General features: G+C 41.5%; 2 protein-coding genes across 2 annotated transcripts in view; one reads left to right on the plus strand and one right to left on the minus strand.

The window, feature by feature from the left end:
- nts (neurotensin) overlaps nucleotides 1-2754 on the minus strand; it is a 12932-nt gene extending 10178 nt beyond the window's left edge. The window contains exon 1 of the mRNA XM_014125760.3: nucleotides 2506-2754. Coding sequence (XP_013981235.1) covers nucleotides 2506-2566 — 61 coding nt within the window. The 5' untranslated portion in view covers nucleotides 2567-2754. The remainder of the gene's footprint in view (nucleotides 1-2505) is intronic.
- Nucleotides 2755-4070: 1316 nt separating this feature from the next.
- On the plus strand, nucleotides 4071-12774 carry rassf9 (Ras association domain family member 9). Its single transcript, XM_014125697.3, has 2 exons — nucleotides 4071-4273; nucleotides 10807-12774. Exons 1-2 carry the CDS (start codon nucleotides 4227-4229, stop codon nucleotides 12143-12145), a joined length of 1386 nt encoding a protein of 461 aa, XP_013981172.3. The 5' UTR covers nucleotides 4071-4226; the 3' UTR covers nucleotides 12146-12774.
- The last annotated feature ends 5417 nt before the right edge of the window (nucleotides 12775-18191 follow it).

The following is an 18191-nucleotide window of genomic DNA, read 5'->3' on the forward strand; positions in this document are numbered from 1 at the left end:
GGTGCTGCTAGATCGGATTCCCCTCCTCCCCCCTCGCCCACACCCTACAGTAACATCAGTCCATTTCTACGACAGAGCTATGTGCTTAATAAGCTCAACAGAACAATGTGCTGTTTCTTTCTGAGAGGATTAAAGGGCTTATGTAATTGAGGTATAATTAGTAAGGATCACTAAACACCCGAGGTGTCCAGGTTTTTTCAAGACTGGCTATAATAAAGACTGAATGAGGGCTCTCCAAGACTGGTTATAATAAAGACTGAATGAGGGCTCTCCAAGACTGGTTATAATAAAGACTGAATGAGGGCTCTCCAAGACTGGTTATAATAAAGACTGAATGAGGGCTCTCCAAGACTGGCTATAATAAAGACTGAATGAGGGCTCTCCAAGACTGGTTATAATAAAGACTGAATGAGGGCTCTCCAAGACTGGCTATAATAAAGACTGAATGAGGGCTCTCCAAGACTGGCTATAATAAAGACTGAATGAGGGCTCTCCAAGACTGGCTATAATAAAGACTGAATGAGGGCTCTCCAAGACTGGTTATAATAAAGACTGAATGAGGGCTCTCCAAGACTGGTTATAATAAAGACTAAATGAGGGCTCTCCAAGACTGGTTATAATAAAGACTGAATGAGGGCTCTCCAAGACTGGTTATAATAAAGACTGAATGAGGGCTCTCCAAGACTGGTTATAATAAAGACTGAATGAGGGCTCTCCAAGACTGGTTATAATAAAGACTGAATGAGGGCTCTCCAAGACTGGTTATAATAAAGACTGAATGAGGGCTCTCCAAGACTGGTTATAATAAAGACTGAATGAGGGCTCTCCAAGACTGGTTATAATAAAGACTAAATGAGGGCTCTCCAAGGCTGGTTATAATAAAGACTGAATGAGGGCTCTCCAAGACTGGCTATAATAAAGACTGAATGAGGGCTCTCCAAGACTGGCTATAATAAAGACTGAATGAGGGCTCTCCAAGACTGGTTATAATAAAGACTAAATGAGGGCTCTCCAAGACTGGTTATAATAAAGACTGAATGAGGGCTCTCCAAGACTGGTTATAATAAAGACTGAATGAGGGCTCTCCAAGACTGGTTATAATAAAGACTGAATGAGGGCTCTCCAAGACTGGCTATAATAAAAATTGAATGAGGGCTCTCCAAGACTGGCTATAATAAAGACTGAATGAGGGCTCTCCAAGACTGGCTATAATAAAGACTGAATGAGGGCTCTCCAAGACTGGCTATAATAAAGACTGAATGAGGGCTCTCCAAGGCTGGTTATAATAAAGACTGAATGAGGGCTCTCCAAGACTGGTTATAATAAAGACTGAATGAGGGCTCTCCAAGACTGGTTATAATAAAGACTGAAACAAACAGAGAACACTAGCACGTCACGGTTATACTCTCAGAAATACGGTATAAAACAGGTTGTTTTAGCCAGTAGGATTTAAAAGGGAGAGAGGGGTGAAGAGAGAGAGAGAGAGCAAAAAGAGAAAGAGAGAGAGAAAGAGAGAGAGAGAGAGAGAGGGAGAGAGAGAGGGGGGAGAGCGAGAGAGAGAGGGAGAAAGCGAGAGAGAGAGAGAGATAGAGAGAGAAATAGAGAGAAATAGAGAGAGAGATAGAGAGAGAAATAGAGAGAAATAGAGAGAGAAATAGAGAGAGAAATAGAGAGAGAGAAATAGAGAGAGAGAAATAGAGAGAGAAATAGAGAGAGCTAATCAACGAGCAGATAGTCAGACGTGTGTTAAAGCATCAATTAACCCAGTGGTCACAAACCCTGATCCTGGAAACTTTCAATTGGCTGTCTTAGCTCTAAAACACCTGAGGCAACTAGGCTAGGGCATTGATTAAATGGATAGATGGATAGTTCTGTGCTGGGCTAGAACAAAACCACGCACACCCTGAATCTCTGCAGATCTACCCCACTAGAACGATGCACACCAAAAATGTGTTGAAAATGAATTTATTGTATTCATATTTTGCTGCAATGTAATACAACTCTCCAAGTGTGTACTTTACATATGAAGTTGGTTGAAGAAGATTACCTTCAACTTACTAAACTTATGTTGTGAATTTTGGTGAATTACATTTTGTAGAATTTCAAAGAAACATGATTTGATAAAATAATGTCATTTATGGACTCTAAATACTTACAAAACATATAAATAACAAAATCATCTGACAACATTGGGTGAATTTAGAGGACACCCACTATTTCAGAGCATATCTCAGAGAGGTTGTGTCTTCTTGATAGGAATGTCAGGGTAATCAATGGATGTTAAATGACAAGATAACTATAGCGTGCATTGTGAAATCCACCTGTTGCAAAAGTATGTTTCAGTTGAGAGGAATTCAATTAGTCCCTAGTCTCTGAGTATATGTCCTGTTCTTTCAAGATTAAATCCAACCTAATCAGTTGACAATGCAACCAATATAACACTCAGCAAGGTAGCAAATCAATTAGCATCATTAGGAAAGGATATCAAAGGATGCCCGTGCTTACCTGAACATAATATGCCACACGTCAAACAGAGGAGAAGCACAAACGCCAACTGTGCCTGCATCTTGGAGAAAATCCCACACTCTGAATCCAGCTAGCTAAGCAGGACCCAAGTCCATAGGGTTAGGGGTCAAATGCAGAAAGAGAGACAGAGATGGAAGTGGAAGTGGAGAAGGAGTGAACTCAGTCTGTTTCTCCTTGTGTTCTCTTTTTCCTGTCAGTGACAGTGTGTGACTGTGTCCTCCTGGCTGTAGGCAGAATGAATGAAGTGAAGAACACTGGGCTCCATTCCCTCACTATATAAGAGGTAGAATGATGTCAGAGGACCACTCCCCCCCACTCCCTCCTTCATCCTCCATTCCTCCATCCTCTCCCCTTTCCCTCTCCCCCTTTCTCTCTCGCTCATCGCCCTCTCCCCCTCTTTCTCAATCTATGAGCCTTGGCGCGGTGTCATCGTGACATCAGACGTCATCCCCGCGTCACACATCAAGGTTTTGCATCATACAACTTCTAGATGTGGTTATTTTCATATTTGGTTATATTTATTACTTTAGAGTGGGTAGATTGATTGGTTTTCTGATTTGTTTGTGAAGGAGAGCTGTGTGTCTGAAGTTGAGGACCCCCTGTCTCACTGGGATTCAGAGACACACTCTCAGGGCTCTACAAATACTCTATAAACCCCAATATTTTTTCTAACACTTATTTCTGGGTGTTTTAGGTGGTGTCTAAATTAGGATTTAATGATGTCTTATCAAGCCTAGATCAATGTGATACAATTAAAGTTGTATCACTCTTCTTACCTTGAGACCAAACGCTGAGAAGTTATTACTATGGGTATAGGGAGTTTTATTATATGAGTTGTATTATAGGCTTATTTTCACCATATTCTACCATCAAACAAAATGTCTGTGATTATTATATTATATTGTTTTCTTATTTTTCTCCCCCAACGATTCCATTGTCATACATTTGAAATAAATAAATACATTATTTGAGTAATAGCCATTTTGTGTAATAATATATTAACAACTTCTATCAAAAACCCTAGGCTACTGGTAGTCCCAAACAGCGATGATGTATAGTCTAATTGTACCATACATAGGTCATGCTATCGTGATGAAAATGCACTCCCGCTAGACGTCAGTCTCAAGCAAATTATGTCTACTTGCTCTTCCATCGCGCATTCATATGCTGCCTAGTGGGCTATAATAAATTACTGGATTGTGGGAAACCATTCATGATGCCACCAACACGACTATTCTCAAGTAAACACAGGGATGAAATAGTCCATATATGAAAAACATGAACGCATGAATGATTTGCTCTCTCTAACAGAAATGTGAATATCGATATTCCCACTGTATATCAAAGAAAGTGCCCCCCCATTTTTTTTATATTGGCTTCTGTTTTGTCCTCTTTTAAAATGGCAAATGTATGCTTTGATGTGTTGGTCATTATAAAGAACAGTTTTGAACGCGCAGAATAAGTGCGGCTGAGATTTACGCCTCCATTTTTGGATAAACGCCACCCTCAGCTTTACGATGGGGCGGCCTCTCACTGAAGTGCGCTATGACAAGCGTTCCGATTTGGGACAGTGTTCAACTTTTTTGTGAGTGTCAAACCTACACCAGTTTGTGAAAAAGTCACGAACGTCTTGCCATGCAGTGGCTGTAACCCATTTTGGCAGCATTTTGGATAATTGTGTTTCAGTTGAGCGACTTGCTATGGCTCCATTCGGGAAGAACTTTCTGAAAGCGCGTTTGAAAAACAGGTAATTTTAAAGATGTCTTTTTTTGTTCTCACCTGTTGCATTCAGAACTGTAGAATACTGTATATGAGGCACATTTAACATGTGGAGGAGGGAATGCATGCTCCTCTGCCGGGTGCAAAATATTCCTTATTTTACGTACATAATTGTTTTATCCATCTGACCAATAATACCACCAATGTGGCTGTTCAACAATTCAGCTCTCATTTCTGAATCTATTGATGTGAGAGAAAACAGCATAGGCTATTTTTGCATCTCATCCAGACTCTGATATACTGTAACTCTTTTGCATTTAGAATGTTCTCCTGCTCAGTGAAGGTAAATGGTGCCATTTTTTGTTGTTGAAATTGTGGGAGGTTTTTGTAAGCAGGTGAAATGGCCATTTTAATGTTGTAAGTAAACTGTGTGTGTGTGTGTGTGTGTGTGTGTGTGTGTGTGTGTGAGTGTGTGTGAGAGAGAGAGAGAGTGTGTGTGTGTGTGTGTGTGTGTGTGTGTGTGTGTGTGTGTGTGTGTGTGTGTGTGTGTGTGTGTGTGTGTGTGTGTGTGCGGTGCGTGTGTGGTGATGGGAAAGTGTGGCTGTCAATATGTCTAAGTCAGACCAACTCTAGACACTGCAGATGAACAGATGACTGTGAGCAGACTCCTGTCAGTCAGTCAGACAAATCGTGACAGTAGTGACTTTTGAGGGGTCATAACATGGTAATAACATAAGAACACATACATTTCAGGGCATGAATAATACCCACGCCACCACATTGTAAACCCTTGCCTAGGTTTGTTTTGACACTCAAGGCCATGTCACATCAGCTATTACTAGGGTTCATATAACATTGTGCACTGGAGAAAATGTTCACAAAATGTCAGTATATGTTTAGTCTGACATGGAATTGCATAAAAATGATATGATAATAAAAAAATATTTCTGGTAAAATATCCCTGTAGACTTTGGTGTGGAGTTTTAGGCCGACAGAAAGATGTATAATATGGAATCTAATAAGAGTTGACCTGCTCTTAAGATGCAGACTAATCTGTAATTAAACCTAAGATAGTTTTTCATAAAGTGTTTCTACCTGAGAGACTGTTTAGTGGGAGAGAGCATTCCTGGTTCAAGTTTAGAGGTATCCTGTCATCGACACTTGTATAATTTGCTTGAGCAATTTCCTTAAGTGGCTCAGTTCCCTTTTGATGTTTCATGGTCCCAGATAAGCTAGACCACTGTACATTGAAAGGTATTAAAATATGTATTTGTTGTTTAGCCACAAGCGATGCTGTGTCAAATAAATAATTGTTTTGTTGTTAAGATACCTAAATGCAAGCATTTGATGTGCTTAATCTAAAACCACCATCTAATGCCTGCTTGCTTAACGGACATGTTTCATGTGGTCATGCTTTAGGCTAGTCCACATCTAGGATGCAGGAAAGATGCTTGTTGTTGGAACAGCTCCAATCTACTCCAGTATCTTAAAACATTTTTATAGAGAAAAATAAATAAATAGCTTTTGTTTAGCTGAATGAACTTTGTTATGGCTGACACTCTTAAGTTTGAGAAAAAATAGATGCAGTTTTATGTCGGTCGAAGTGAAGAAAAGTATGTTTTACACATTTCTTCAGGCATTCATCGCTAACCCTGATTGTGGCAGTGGCACCAGTCTGACACTAATGTATTTTCATTGCACACACAGCTGACGACAAGTGAAGTATTTATCTGTCTAGTCCGACTGTCTTTCATGACTTCAAACAGTCTCAGCTCAAGTTGCCTCAGTAGATATGTAATTTTTTCATGTTGTGTAGTAATTACCCAGCAGCTTGGCCAACTATAATTATCTCACCTTTTCAGATCTCTGTCAATTTAAGTTGTGTAGCAAGGAGATACACCAAGTTGGATTCATTCCTAAAGATTGGCTTAGATATATCCTAAAGGGGAAAAGATATTCAGCATGATATACTGTAGTTGTATTCGATGTCAGAATATGTAGATAGACAGGAAGCTTGGTTATATTCAGCTGGATCAAATGAATTTACCCTGAAGGTCAGACAATTACAATTTGACCCATTGAAACATGTTAGAATATGTAGATCACATGTCAAACTCATTCCACGGAGGAACGAATGTCTGCAGGTTTTTGCTCCTGCCTTGAAAATGTATTGATGAATTAAGGTCACTGATTGGTAAGGAACTCCCCTAACCTGGTTGTCTAGGTCTTAATTGGTCACAAATTTAAAGAAGAAACCAAAAAGGAGCAGACAATCGGCCCTGCATGGAATGAGTTTGACACCCCTGATGTAGATAGACAGGAATCATGGTTATGTTCAGCTGGATCAAAACAATTTACCCTGAGAGTCAGACAATTCAGATTTGACCCATTGAAACAGTCAGAAAACAACATACTTTCCTTTAAAAGTGGATGCCACTTTTCTTCACAACCATATGATACAGTAAGGACTCTTCTCCAGTGCTGCACCGGCCCGGGAGAGACGAGAATAGGGTAAGGGCGTAGATTATTTTGTCTTTTCTCCCAGATGCCTATCTAACTGGGAGTCATCCTAGAGATCAACGAACCCAGATAGAGAAGTGATGTTATTTCCTTCCAAATCCCTCATCCTCTTAAGATAAGAGCCGAGAACTGTGTGCCTCTCCAGTCTACATCCCAAATGGAAACCTATTCCCTATTTAGTGCACTACTTTTGACCAGGGCCAATAGGGTAGGCTGCCATTTGGAAGGCAGCCCCTAGGGTGCCATTTGGAACACAGAGACCTAGTCTCCTCCTGTTTCGTCCCATGATAGTAGCCCTCCACATAGTTATTTGTGTTCGGAAACCGCCTCTGGGACATGGCTTTACACAAACAGGATTAACCCTACTTACTGTACAGTACAGTATTCGCTCCCATTTTCTTTGGGCCTTATTTTATTGAATGGATGGGCTTGGATTACATATGAAAGATGATGATGGTTTCCAGTATCTTTAGAAGGATTTAGATGTGAAACTGTCTGGTGCATTCACTCTACGACAACTCTTTCAAGAACCGTTCCTGTCTTGCACTTCAGGCTCTGTTACTTTTTCTACGTTCTTTGAATATGGATGTAAAGCAACATAACCGTTCCGTTTATTCCATTCCAGCGATTAATATTAGCCCTTCCTCCAATATAGCTCGTCCAACAGTCTCCACCGATATGTCGTAATCTAGTGTAGTCACTTCCCACTCAAACTAGTCTTGATAACAACAGCTCAAAAAAATTTTACGTTCATAGTATCACAGATGGGCAACTGTCACAGAATATCAATGTATCCATGTTTCCCTGTTTGTCTAGTTGATAGTGTCACTCAGTCAACACGCTGTGACATAGAGTAGCGCTAATAATTTGGTCTCACTTGTTGGGACTTGTTCAAACTTGAAAGAAAATGCATTTGATTCTTCAGTGTAAATTTGCCAAGGGTGGTTTTTAAATTGATGAGATCGTTTTTACTGTATTAAATGACTTTTTATGATATGTCTTAGGGAACAAGAAGTGCTTTAGCAATGTGAACTATGAATGCTGTGGTGTTCCAATGTAGATCACAGAAACACACAAACTGCATATCACCTGGTAGTTTAATAGAATAGAGTTTCTCCTCCACCACAGGCCTTTATGTACTTCCAACATCTACTCAGGGCTTTCTGTAGATTACTCAGCATTTAGCTCCCTATTAAATTAGGAATTATTGAATGATAAAGATTTATTTGACCTTAGCAATGACATAAAGTAAGATATAAAACCTATATGTATGTAGACTTTGACTGTGTGTAGTTTGTATTTTCTTTAGTTTTTTTTACGATTGGCATGCTCATGTTCATCAGCACATTCATGTACATTTCTGTCATAAAGTACTATATCATTAAGTTTATCAATGTAGACCTGTAAGGGCGCCCACATACGTTCCTTCCCCAAACCATAATATATTCCCCAGCTATGCATATGAAGTGGCACACCAGTTCACAGCCCTCATGAATGTATTGGCTTTGATGGAATCAGCCCATTGGCCCATGCAGACTTTGTATTTGTCCAGGCAGGGAGCTGGCTCGAGAGGAGAGGAGACAAACAGTTCCCAGTGTTACACAGTGTGTATGTCTACTGTTTTGGCACTGACTTCACTGTTATCTTATCACCAGTTAAGTGTAAACATGGTTGTCCTCAGAGTGAGAGAGAGCAAGTTGTACCCACCTCTTCTCCTCACTGAGACAGAACACGTTTTGACACAGGTCTCCGCTTCGGCTGCTGCCTCAAACGTAAGAAAAAGGCCAGTTAACTATGCCACTAACCATGATGTGAATATGTATCAGTACCGGATGGGAACTATTCCCAGCACAGATCACTGTTAATATGACATCCATGGAGACATACTCACACAATATACCCATATTCCTTGCTCACGTTACATTAGGTGTGCACCTCATGTTCCATATTTACACAGCTCTAGTTATGGAATTCATGTTTTCCCCCTGTCCATAGACTAGCATTCTGTCAGGAAGTAGCAGGATGTTGCCGTTGTTCCACTGATTGTGGCCCTGCAGGACAAACACAGGTGCTTCCCTTCCTCTAGTGTTCTGCCTTCCTGTGACTTCCTGCACAGCTGAGGGTTTAGGTCAGCTGGCCCACCATAACACTAATTGTATGTGTGTATGCATGAATGCATGCTTGTTTTCACATGTGTCTATGCAACTTTTCTGTATTTTTTAAAATGTATTTTTCAGTTAATTTTTGGTGAAAAGGCTCCATGGCAGTGTACAGTACTATATCTACCATACTCTACTGTTCTCCTCACTGAGAAAGGAGAAGGCAGTCTTTACATTTCGAGAGAGCAGAGAGTCTCCAATTTCTCAAGTTACTGAGTGCTCCTTGGGTTTCCAAGGGAAGAGGTGGAGGAATGGTTAGGTCAAAGTCGTCATGGTGATTGTCTGTGAATGCTGGAGGCGTGTCGAGGAGATTGTTTTCCCTCTCTCTGCATAGCTCAGGTATTTGCATTCCCTTTTCATCTCCAAGGGTCTCCATAACCATTAACTAGCCTGTTGCATTGTTGCATACATATCGCATTCCTCAGGCCTCGTTCAGCTCAGAGTTTACACAATGCTCCACCTGTGTGTTTTTACGCCCGTTGGAAACCGTAACACTACGTGGTGATATCGCACTGTATATCAACTAAACCCAACACTTCACGGGGAGCTAAGCTGGCGGGGATTGGTTTTTCCATTGGACTCTTTTTGAATGAGGTTGTTTATTGTATATTTCTCCCATCACTGACTGTACAGTAGACATGCGCGTCAGATGCGTGTTAGCATCTGTCATTCTGAACAGGTAACTACTGTGGGCTATGTCATCCAGGGGCCACTCTGAAGCTTTGTTCGTGCCTGGTAGAAGGATGATTGACGTTGCCTCCAGGATGCCTGAAGAGCTTGATGTTAGCCCAACCTGGATTTTGTAGTCAGAGAAGGTTATCTCCACAGACAGACAGAACAGATATAGACTTAGATACCCTTTTATCCAACAGTCAGACAATGGAGTCAGTACCAGATACCAAGACTAGGACCAGGCTCACCATATCAGACCCTAACCAAAACCATGTCTGGTATGATCTATGATCTCATGGAATGAAAGAATGAAAGCCACTGTACATACAATGAGAATGATATGGATACTTTGGTACTGGAATGTTGCAGTATCTGGCCTTTGGACATATGATGCAGTTACAGGACTTATCGGACATATTAGATGTTCTTATATGAGATATTAGATTTGATTCTAAGGACATTATCCTGAAACATATTATTCAGTCAACTACTGTTGAGCTACTGAAGACATCCAATGTTAACTACCATGTATTAAACATTACAAAGTTCAGTGCCTTGTACTGCAACAAAATTGCCATGTCACAAAATGCTATCTGGACATTACGTTTGATTATTGCTTAATGTGATTAATTGTGTTGGTATCTGCGCTGCACTGCCTCTTTTGATCTGAACTGCCCATGGCTCTGGGGTTTTCCCATCATGGAAAGGAGACAAAGGAATTAAACATTGAGTTATATTAAGGACATAATCAAAAGCCTATTTTGGAGGCGATTTTTTTATCAGGTTTTTATGATCCAGACAAAAAGATAATGAGGGCTTTGGAGTTAAATAGCTCAGAACGGAATCATAAAGTGATCATGTCTGATGAGTAAGAGGATGAGTAACTATTTCATAGAATCAGAATCGGAGTGCTGAGCAAATTGAGTGACTACGTTTTCTGCTCATCGACTGCCTTGATGACCACCAACCAACCATAGGATGTGCTTTTTCCCAAAGCTATTAGGCTAATGAAATGACACGTCAAAAACTAGGTTTATCCATAATTGCACATCATTACATTCTGGGACATTTCATGCTGTTCAATGGTTATTTCAATTATACCCATTGATGTCTAACACATACAATATAACCAAGTCTTACCATATCAGGACCTGTTGACTATTCAAACGCTTACCAAAATTCTTACGTTTTGTATATGTCTTTTTCCTAGAACGAAGGACAAAGATGACAAGGAAACTGTGCCAGGAAAGGAGATCCAGGTGTCTGTGTGTGATGAGGAGAAGGTGGTGTGCGGTGTCACCAAACACACTACGTGTGCTGACATAGTGCAGGCCTTGCTGGACGACCACAAGACCATCCCTGAGAGCAAGAGAAATCTGCACGGCGACCCTAAAGACTTCTGCCTGCTAGAGCGCTGGAAAGGCTTTGAGAGGGCTTTGCCCCCATTAACCCGCATCCTCAGGCTATGGAACGCCTGGGGAGACCAGCGACCGTTCATCCAGTTCACCCTGGTCAAGGCCAGCGATTTTGTACCCCAAGCAGGATGCAAGAAGGGAGCCAAATCAAAGGGGGCTAAGGGTGCTAAGAGATGGGAGCAAGGCCCGGCCCAGTACTCCCAGTCACTGCCAGTGGAGAGGCAGAAACGGATGGTGAAGAAGGCCTTTAGGAAGCTGGAGAAGATCCATAAGGAGAAGAGGGTAGTGGGATCTTCTCCGGGCAGCGAGGAGATAGACAGGATGGTTCAGCTGCTTATCCAACAGGACCACACTATCCGGCATCAGATCCAGAGGATGAGGGAGCTGGACTGTGAGATGGAACGCTTCGAGATGGAGCTGCAGGGAGGACAACAGGATACAGAGCTTCTCCATGAGGCATTCTCCTCACTCTCCCCGATCTCCTTCCCCCACAGCCACAACCAGAACCTGGACAGCCAGCCAGGGGTTTCAGAGCAGGAGCTGCTGCAGGAGTGTGTGTATACTAGTGACGGTGTGGCCCAGTTGGAGATGCAGCTGCTCAGGCACGAGGAGCTTATAGCCCAGCTGTCCCAGGACATCAACGTAGAGCTGACGAGGGCCATGTTAGCGTTGCCGGAGGTCCCCGACAAGGATACTCAGTTACAGGGGGCAACGGCAGGGGTAACTTCTGACCCAGACCTGTCCTGGGAAGCGGCAGAACTGGAGAGACTGCAGGCCGAACTGAGGCTTAGTCTGCGCACCGGTGTGTCTCTTCACATCCAAACGGCCCAGCTGGAGAAGGAGCTGAAGGGCTATGAATCCACACTGCTCTTCAAGGACCAGAATTGCTGGCAGCTGGCTTCCCAGCTGAGCACACTGCAGGTGGTGGACAGCGTGCAGGAAACACCCAGGCTTGGGACCATGAAATGCCCGGCCCCATGCACTGTTCCACAGGCAGTGAGACTGAAACACAGCCTGTCCCCTACAGATGTTACAGACACAGACTCAGACACAGGGATCAGCTCCACACACAGTCAGGACTCACTGTCTCCCTGTCTGGACATGATCCTGCCACCGCTGGACACTGATGTCTGAGATGTCTGCCTCTCTGGATTCACCTCAGAAGGCAATAGACAATCCAGCTATACGCACTACTTGCCTGGCGCACTAATTTGATACTGTATTAATCATTGAGTTACACTGACACATTTGCTACTTCAAATGATAATAGTATTTTCTTACTATTCCTACTTTTGACATGCCCATTGCATGACACTTCATTAAGTATTAATAGATTGACCAAAACACAAAACATAAAATGATTGTTTTATATTAAAACATTCAGCAGACCTTTGTAGATGTAGAATTTTACCAGTCTGCCTTTGTTATAAACTGTAAAGCATTATCTATTCATATTTTCTTCATAACCTATAAGATATAATGTCACACAGAGATTCATCAAAATGACAAAAGAACAATGAGATGTAATGGAAAACTATATTTATTTGTGTTCTTGTTTTCGAGCATTAGACTATTTGTTACTGTATGTTTATATACATTCCAAAAGCATATGAAGCCAAACTCTACATTTCTCAATATGTGTGCAGGTAGTCACTGTCATTCATGTAAAATGAAAGCCATTTAAGCTAAAAATATATATATATATATATATATATATAAATGTACATTCTTTACTGCAACAATAAAGGCATGTTTCTTAACAATTCTTAACATTTCTCTAAAACTCCATTAGTGATTCCATCGATTCCACTGGAGATGCTCGCTAGGTAAGCACAAACTAAAGCGAGCAGTCTTCTCTTGTCAAGGTATTGCTGACAGAGGTAACATAGTGTATTCTGGGCAAACCAGGGCTGGTGGTGGAAAAGCAGGGGATATCTATTTCACACACTAATTGCCTGCTTCTCCCCCCTCTCTAAGCCTCTAAGTAGCTCTGGCAATCATGAAAGAGACTGAACATTACAATGTGGAAGGCCCTGTCACTGGTGCCTTGCCCGACTCGTTGGATGAACAAGGGGTGTAGTGCTTTAAGCAGGCAGTTTAGCCCAAATTGAATGAAAATCAGATACCTCTGATTGTATTTTCTGATGTCTATAGAAATCCCACATCTTAAAGATGTTGGTTATGATATTGCACAACAGAATATGAGAGGAAACATAGTTAGCTACTGTATCTATTGTTCTTATGAACGACTAGTTAATGTAATGTAGGTGCACTCCGTTTCTGTGATTTGGTAACAAGCTGTGTGCTGATTACTTTCCCCGACCCTCTGTATTAACCATTAAAGGGATGGTTCACAACAAACACAACATTTACATGATTTTCCACTTATAGTACCCTGGCTGTTGTTGGCAGATAGTACATTAGTACATATTTTGCTTATTTTGGAAATTTCAGATGCCTTTGGCAAGCACAAGGACCAATGATGAAAAGAAGCCAACAGGGCACATCATAGCTTGTTCTTAAAAGAATGAAAAGGTTCTCAAAGTGTATTTTTTGCTGCACATTACTGGCCAATATCCCAGAGGGGAGAAGCAAAGAGTCAGGAGTTAGACTGGGTCCAATGAGTTTACCTGTCTACATCAGATCAGCAGGAGATAAAAGCCTCGCAAAATGACAATTACAGTACTGCTGTATTTTTTTCTTCCTGTTGTGGCAACCTCAGCGTTAGCAATTACTACAGGCCAGTTTGGACAAACAGTTATTTGTGGATTAGGATGGTCTTGGGTTGGGAACGATGCTAAAGACAGCAATGACTGAGTTACAAACTAAACACACTGAGATGTATAGTATGTTCAATATTAGAGTGCAGGTCCTTGAAATAGCTGTGGTTTAGAATGCCATGCATGTATGTGCAGTCTTTAAAGCTTCTGGTGCCCTGTTTGTGAGAGAGCTGTCTGTAATGACTCGATTGCTCTTTATTCATTTCCAAATACTGATTTTATTGGTTGAAAAGTTTTAAGAACGACTACATCTGCGCTGTGGAACACTAATGTTTTTGATAAAGCCTAGCACATATTCTCTATTCACAGAGAGTGAAACACCACACAACCTAATTTACAATTAGCACCTTCTACTGCACCACAGTCCATTTAACACCACTGAGAATGGTTTCATTTTATTATCAGTGTATTATGACTAGTAATGACTAGTAAGTAGCAAACAATGGACGTATTTAACTAGAATCTATGAAATGTCTATGTAATATTTGTATCTCAAAAGAAGGAATATAATATTGAGATAAGTGCTCAAATTACATTGAATACATAATGCGACATGACACATGACACATTCATTGACTAAAATGTGTTAATTTTCTCATGCTGTCAGTGCTAAGTTGTTTTAAAAGAACTTAACTATTTTCAGTGGTCCTTGAACGTTCTGATCACAGGGATCAAACAATGAACTCAACTCTGTCATTGACAAAAACAGAAATAACAAGATCATAGAAAGTTTCATATTAATTATTTGATTCCAGCAAAGGCATTAAAGCAGAGGCATTAAAGCAGAGGCTTTTGAAAAACCCCAAACCTAAACCCCAAACGATTTGTCAGTCGTCCAATTTTCTTCTCATTTTGAAGTTGATAATTGCTTGTTAATTGAACTGCTTTATGCCTCTCAGAGTTCTGTGATTTTAAAATGTTTCATTTCATGGTAAAAAGGATTATGTTGATCCATTGCTGTCTGCAATGGGGTTGATGTCTGGATAAACAGCAGTATTCGGGTTTTGTTTTGTGAGATACTGAATGTGAGATCATGTGAGATACTGAATGTGAGATCATGTGAGATACTGAATGTGAGATCATGTGAGATACTGAATGTGAGATCATGTGAGAAACTGAATGTGAGATCATGTGAGACACTGAATGTGAGATCATGTGAGACACTGAATGTGAGATCATTTGAGAAACTGAATGTGAGATCATGTGAGATACTGAATGTGAGATCATTTGAGAAACTGAACGTGAGATCATGTGAGATACTGAACGTGAGATAATGTGAGATACTGAAGCCATTAGCGTAGTTACACAACTGGCCCTTGTATGGCATATGACATTTGTAAGACGGTATGCAAGGGATTGTAAAATCACCCTTAGGGTACAAACACACTAATCAGACGCCAAAAATATGTACACATTTTAAGTGTGTGAAAGTGACAAAATGGCACTTTACCAATGACTTGACAGGCTGTCAGACTAGAACTGTGCACACTACAACATTAATCAACCAAGTTTGATGTGATCATGAACACATACGTCCTGTCACAGAATTACCTTCATCTTAAATCAAATCAAATTGTATGTGTCACATGTGCTGAATACAACAGGTGTTGACCTTACCGTGAAATGCTTACTTACAAGCCCTTAACCAACAGTTCAAGAAATAGAGTTTAGAAAATATTTACTAAATAAACGAAAGAAAAAAAGTAAATTAAAGTAACACAATTAAATAACAATAACGAGGCTTCATACAGGGGGTACCAGTACCGAGTCAATGTGCGGGGGTACAAGTTAGTCAAGGTAATTTGTACATGTAGGTAGGGGGTAAAGTGACTATGTATAGATAATAAACAGCGAGTAGCAGCAGCGTAAAAACAAAGCGGGTGGGAGGGGGTGTCAATGTAAATATTCTGGGTGGCTATTTGATTAATTGTTCAGCAGTCTTATGGCTTTGGGGTAGAAGCTGTTACGGATCCTTTTGGACCGAGACTTGGCGCTCCGGTACCGCTTGCCGTGTGGTAGCAGAGAGAACAGTCTATGACTAGGGTGACTGGAGTCTTTGACAATTTTTTGGGCCTTTCTTTGACACCGCCTAGTATATAGGTCTTGGATGGCAGGAAGCTTGGCCCCAGTGATGTACTGGGCCGTACACACTACCCTCTGTAGAGCCTTATGGTTGGATGGTGAGCAGTTGCCATACCAAGCGGTGATGCAACGGGTCAGGATGCTCTCGATGGTGCAGCTGTAGAAATTTTGGAGGATCTGAGGACCTCCTGAACGGGAAAAGGCGTTGTCGTGCCTTCTTCATTAATGTCTTGGTGTGTTTAGACCATGATAGTTTGTTGGGGATGTGGACACTCTCAACCCACTCCACTACAGCCCCGTCGATGTAAATGGGGTTGGGTTCGGCCCTCCTTTTCCTGTAGTCCACAATCATCTCCTTTGTCTTGATCACATTGAGGGAGAGGTTGTTGTCCTGGCACCACACTGCCAGGTCTCTGACCTCCTCCTTATAGGCTGTCTCATCGGTCAGGCCGATCAGGCCTACCACTGTTGTGTTGTCAGCAAACTTAATGATGTTGTTGGAGTCATGTTTGGCCACGCAGTTGTGGGTGAACAGGGAGTACAGGAGGGGACTAAGCACGCACCCCTGTGGGGCCCCAGTGTTGAAGATCAGCACGGCAGATGTGCTGTTACCTACCCTCACCACCTGGGGGCGGCCTGTCAGGAAGTCCAGGATCCAGTTGCAGAGGGAGGTGTTTAGTCCCAGGGTCTCTAGCTTAGAGATAAGCTTTGTGGGTACCATGGTGTTGAACACTGAGCTGTAGTCAATGAACAGCATTCTCAAATAGTTGTTCCTTTTATCCAGGTGAGAAAGAGCAGTGTGGAGTGCGATTGAGATTGCATCATCTGTGGATCTGTTGGGACGGTATGAGAATTGGAGTGGGTCTAGGGATTCTGGGATGATGGTGTTGATGTGAGTCATGACCAGCCTGAGGTTATTTACTACTTTACTCACATAATCCCACCCAAATGAACATGTGAGACTGCGGTCAATGCATCAAGAAGAGCAAGAAAACTGCCTTTCTTGCGTTTAAATCAATCCATCAAAATGTAAATTGATGAAGTGTAAACAGAGGCACGAGAACAGAAATGACCATCGCATTATCTTAATGGCTGTGATATCACAAACCCCTCTACTAGTCCCTTATTGAGGCACTGCAGAGCTAGGTCACTCCAGTCATAGACTCTTTAGCAGTGGGCATGTCAGAACACAGCAGATCTATGTCCTGGATGCACACTGTACTAGCTAGATATAATTGCCTAAATAATCAAAGCAGAACCAAGGTGCCATCCACAACAATTGTAAATCATATGATAATCAGATCAAAGAGCCAACTAACAGGAGCAAGGCATCCAGAGAAACTGATGAAGAGAAATGCAACTGAATTATCTGAGTAAATTGTGAATCTCTCATAATAGAGGTACTGTACAGCATGTGCCTATGTGTTGGTCTGGCTGCTTGGGGAGGGGGGGGGGGGGGCTGACTGGGAAAGGAGTTAATTTTAGTTTAGACTTCAGTCTAATTTTGGTTTTGGATTTGATTGCTTTCATGTTACTTAGTAAAAATTGTGTCCTGATCAAGTCATTGGCATGCTGCCATGCTAACAGAGCCCGGACGCGCATGCGCACGCACACACACACACACACACACTTCAAATAGACTGTTTTATCTTTGCTGCCTCCTGCCTTTAATCACTCTGTAAATAAACAGGGCCACATTCTAGGGCAGACATGAATTATTTTCCTCCTTATTAGTGTTGCTGTTCAATCAGAGGCTGTTTGCTGAGCCACAGGTGTTTCTCTGATACTGCTCTCTCCTCCATCCATTACCCTTTCATTAAGGAAAAGAGGAAGAGAGACTGTGACTCCCTTCAGTAAGAAAGAGGAAAACATTGAAAAAAGAAAGAAAAAAAGAGGGAGAAGAAAATAGAGGGTAAAATAGCATACTGCAGAGAGAGGAATGGAGGAAACGAGAGAGGCAGACAGAGGGATAAAAACATGGACAAAGAGGTGTAAAAAGAAAGAAGCAGCAAGAGAAAGTGGTGAAGAGTATGGCAGTCATTTTTTAACTTCAAGCATGACCCAAGCATTAACAACTGGAGTATTTTTCTCTGGTAGGCCTATGTCTGAGCATCTGGTGAAATCTACAAACGTCATATAGAAATCATGTGATTCCTTTTCCAACCCCCCCCCCCCCCACACACACACACACACACACACTGCCTTACAACCCGCTTGACAATCACTATTAAAACCTACTAGTGCAGCAGAAGGATGACTGGTTTTTGTAGCTAGGTTTCACATTTATTCAAATGTTTCCTTTCATTTGAAAGTTTGTT

Source organism: Salmo salar, chromosome 10 (genome assembly GCF_965601325.2).
Source record: "Salmo salar chromosome 10, fSalSal1, whole genome shotgun sequence".
In the NCBI taxonomy this organism is placed as follows: domain Eukaryota; kingdom Metazoa; phylum Chordata; class Actinopteri; order Salmoniformes; family Salmonidae; genus Salmo; species Salmo salar.

Excerpts from the sequence above, each read along its gene's own strand:
- rassf9 (XM_014125697.3), top strand. The coding sequence starts at position 4,227 with ATGGCTCCATTCGGGAAGAACTTTCTGAAAGCGCGTTTGAAAAACAG. Across the intron at positions 4,274-10,806 it reads AAAGCGCGTTTGAAAAACAG|AACGAAGGACAAAGATGACA; the intron begins GTAATTTTAAAG and ends TCTTTTTCCTAG.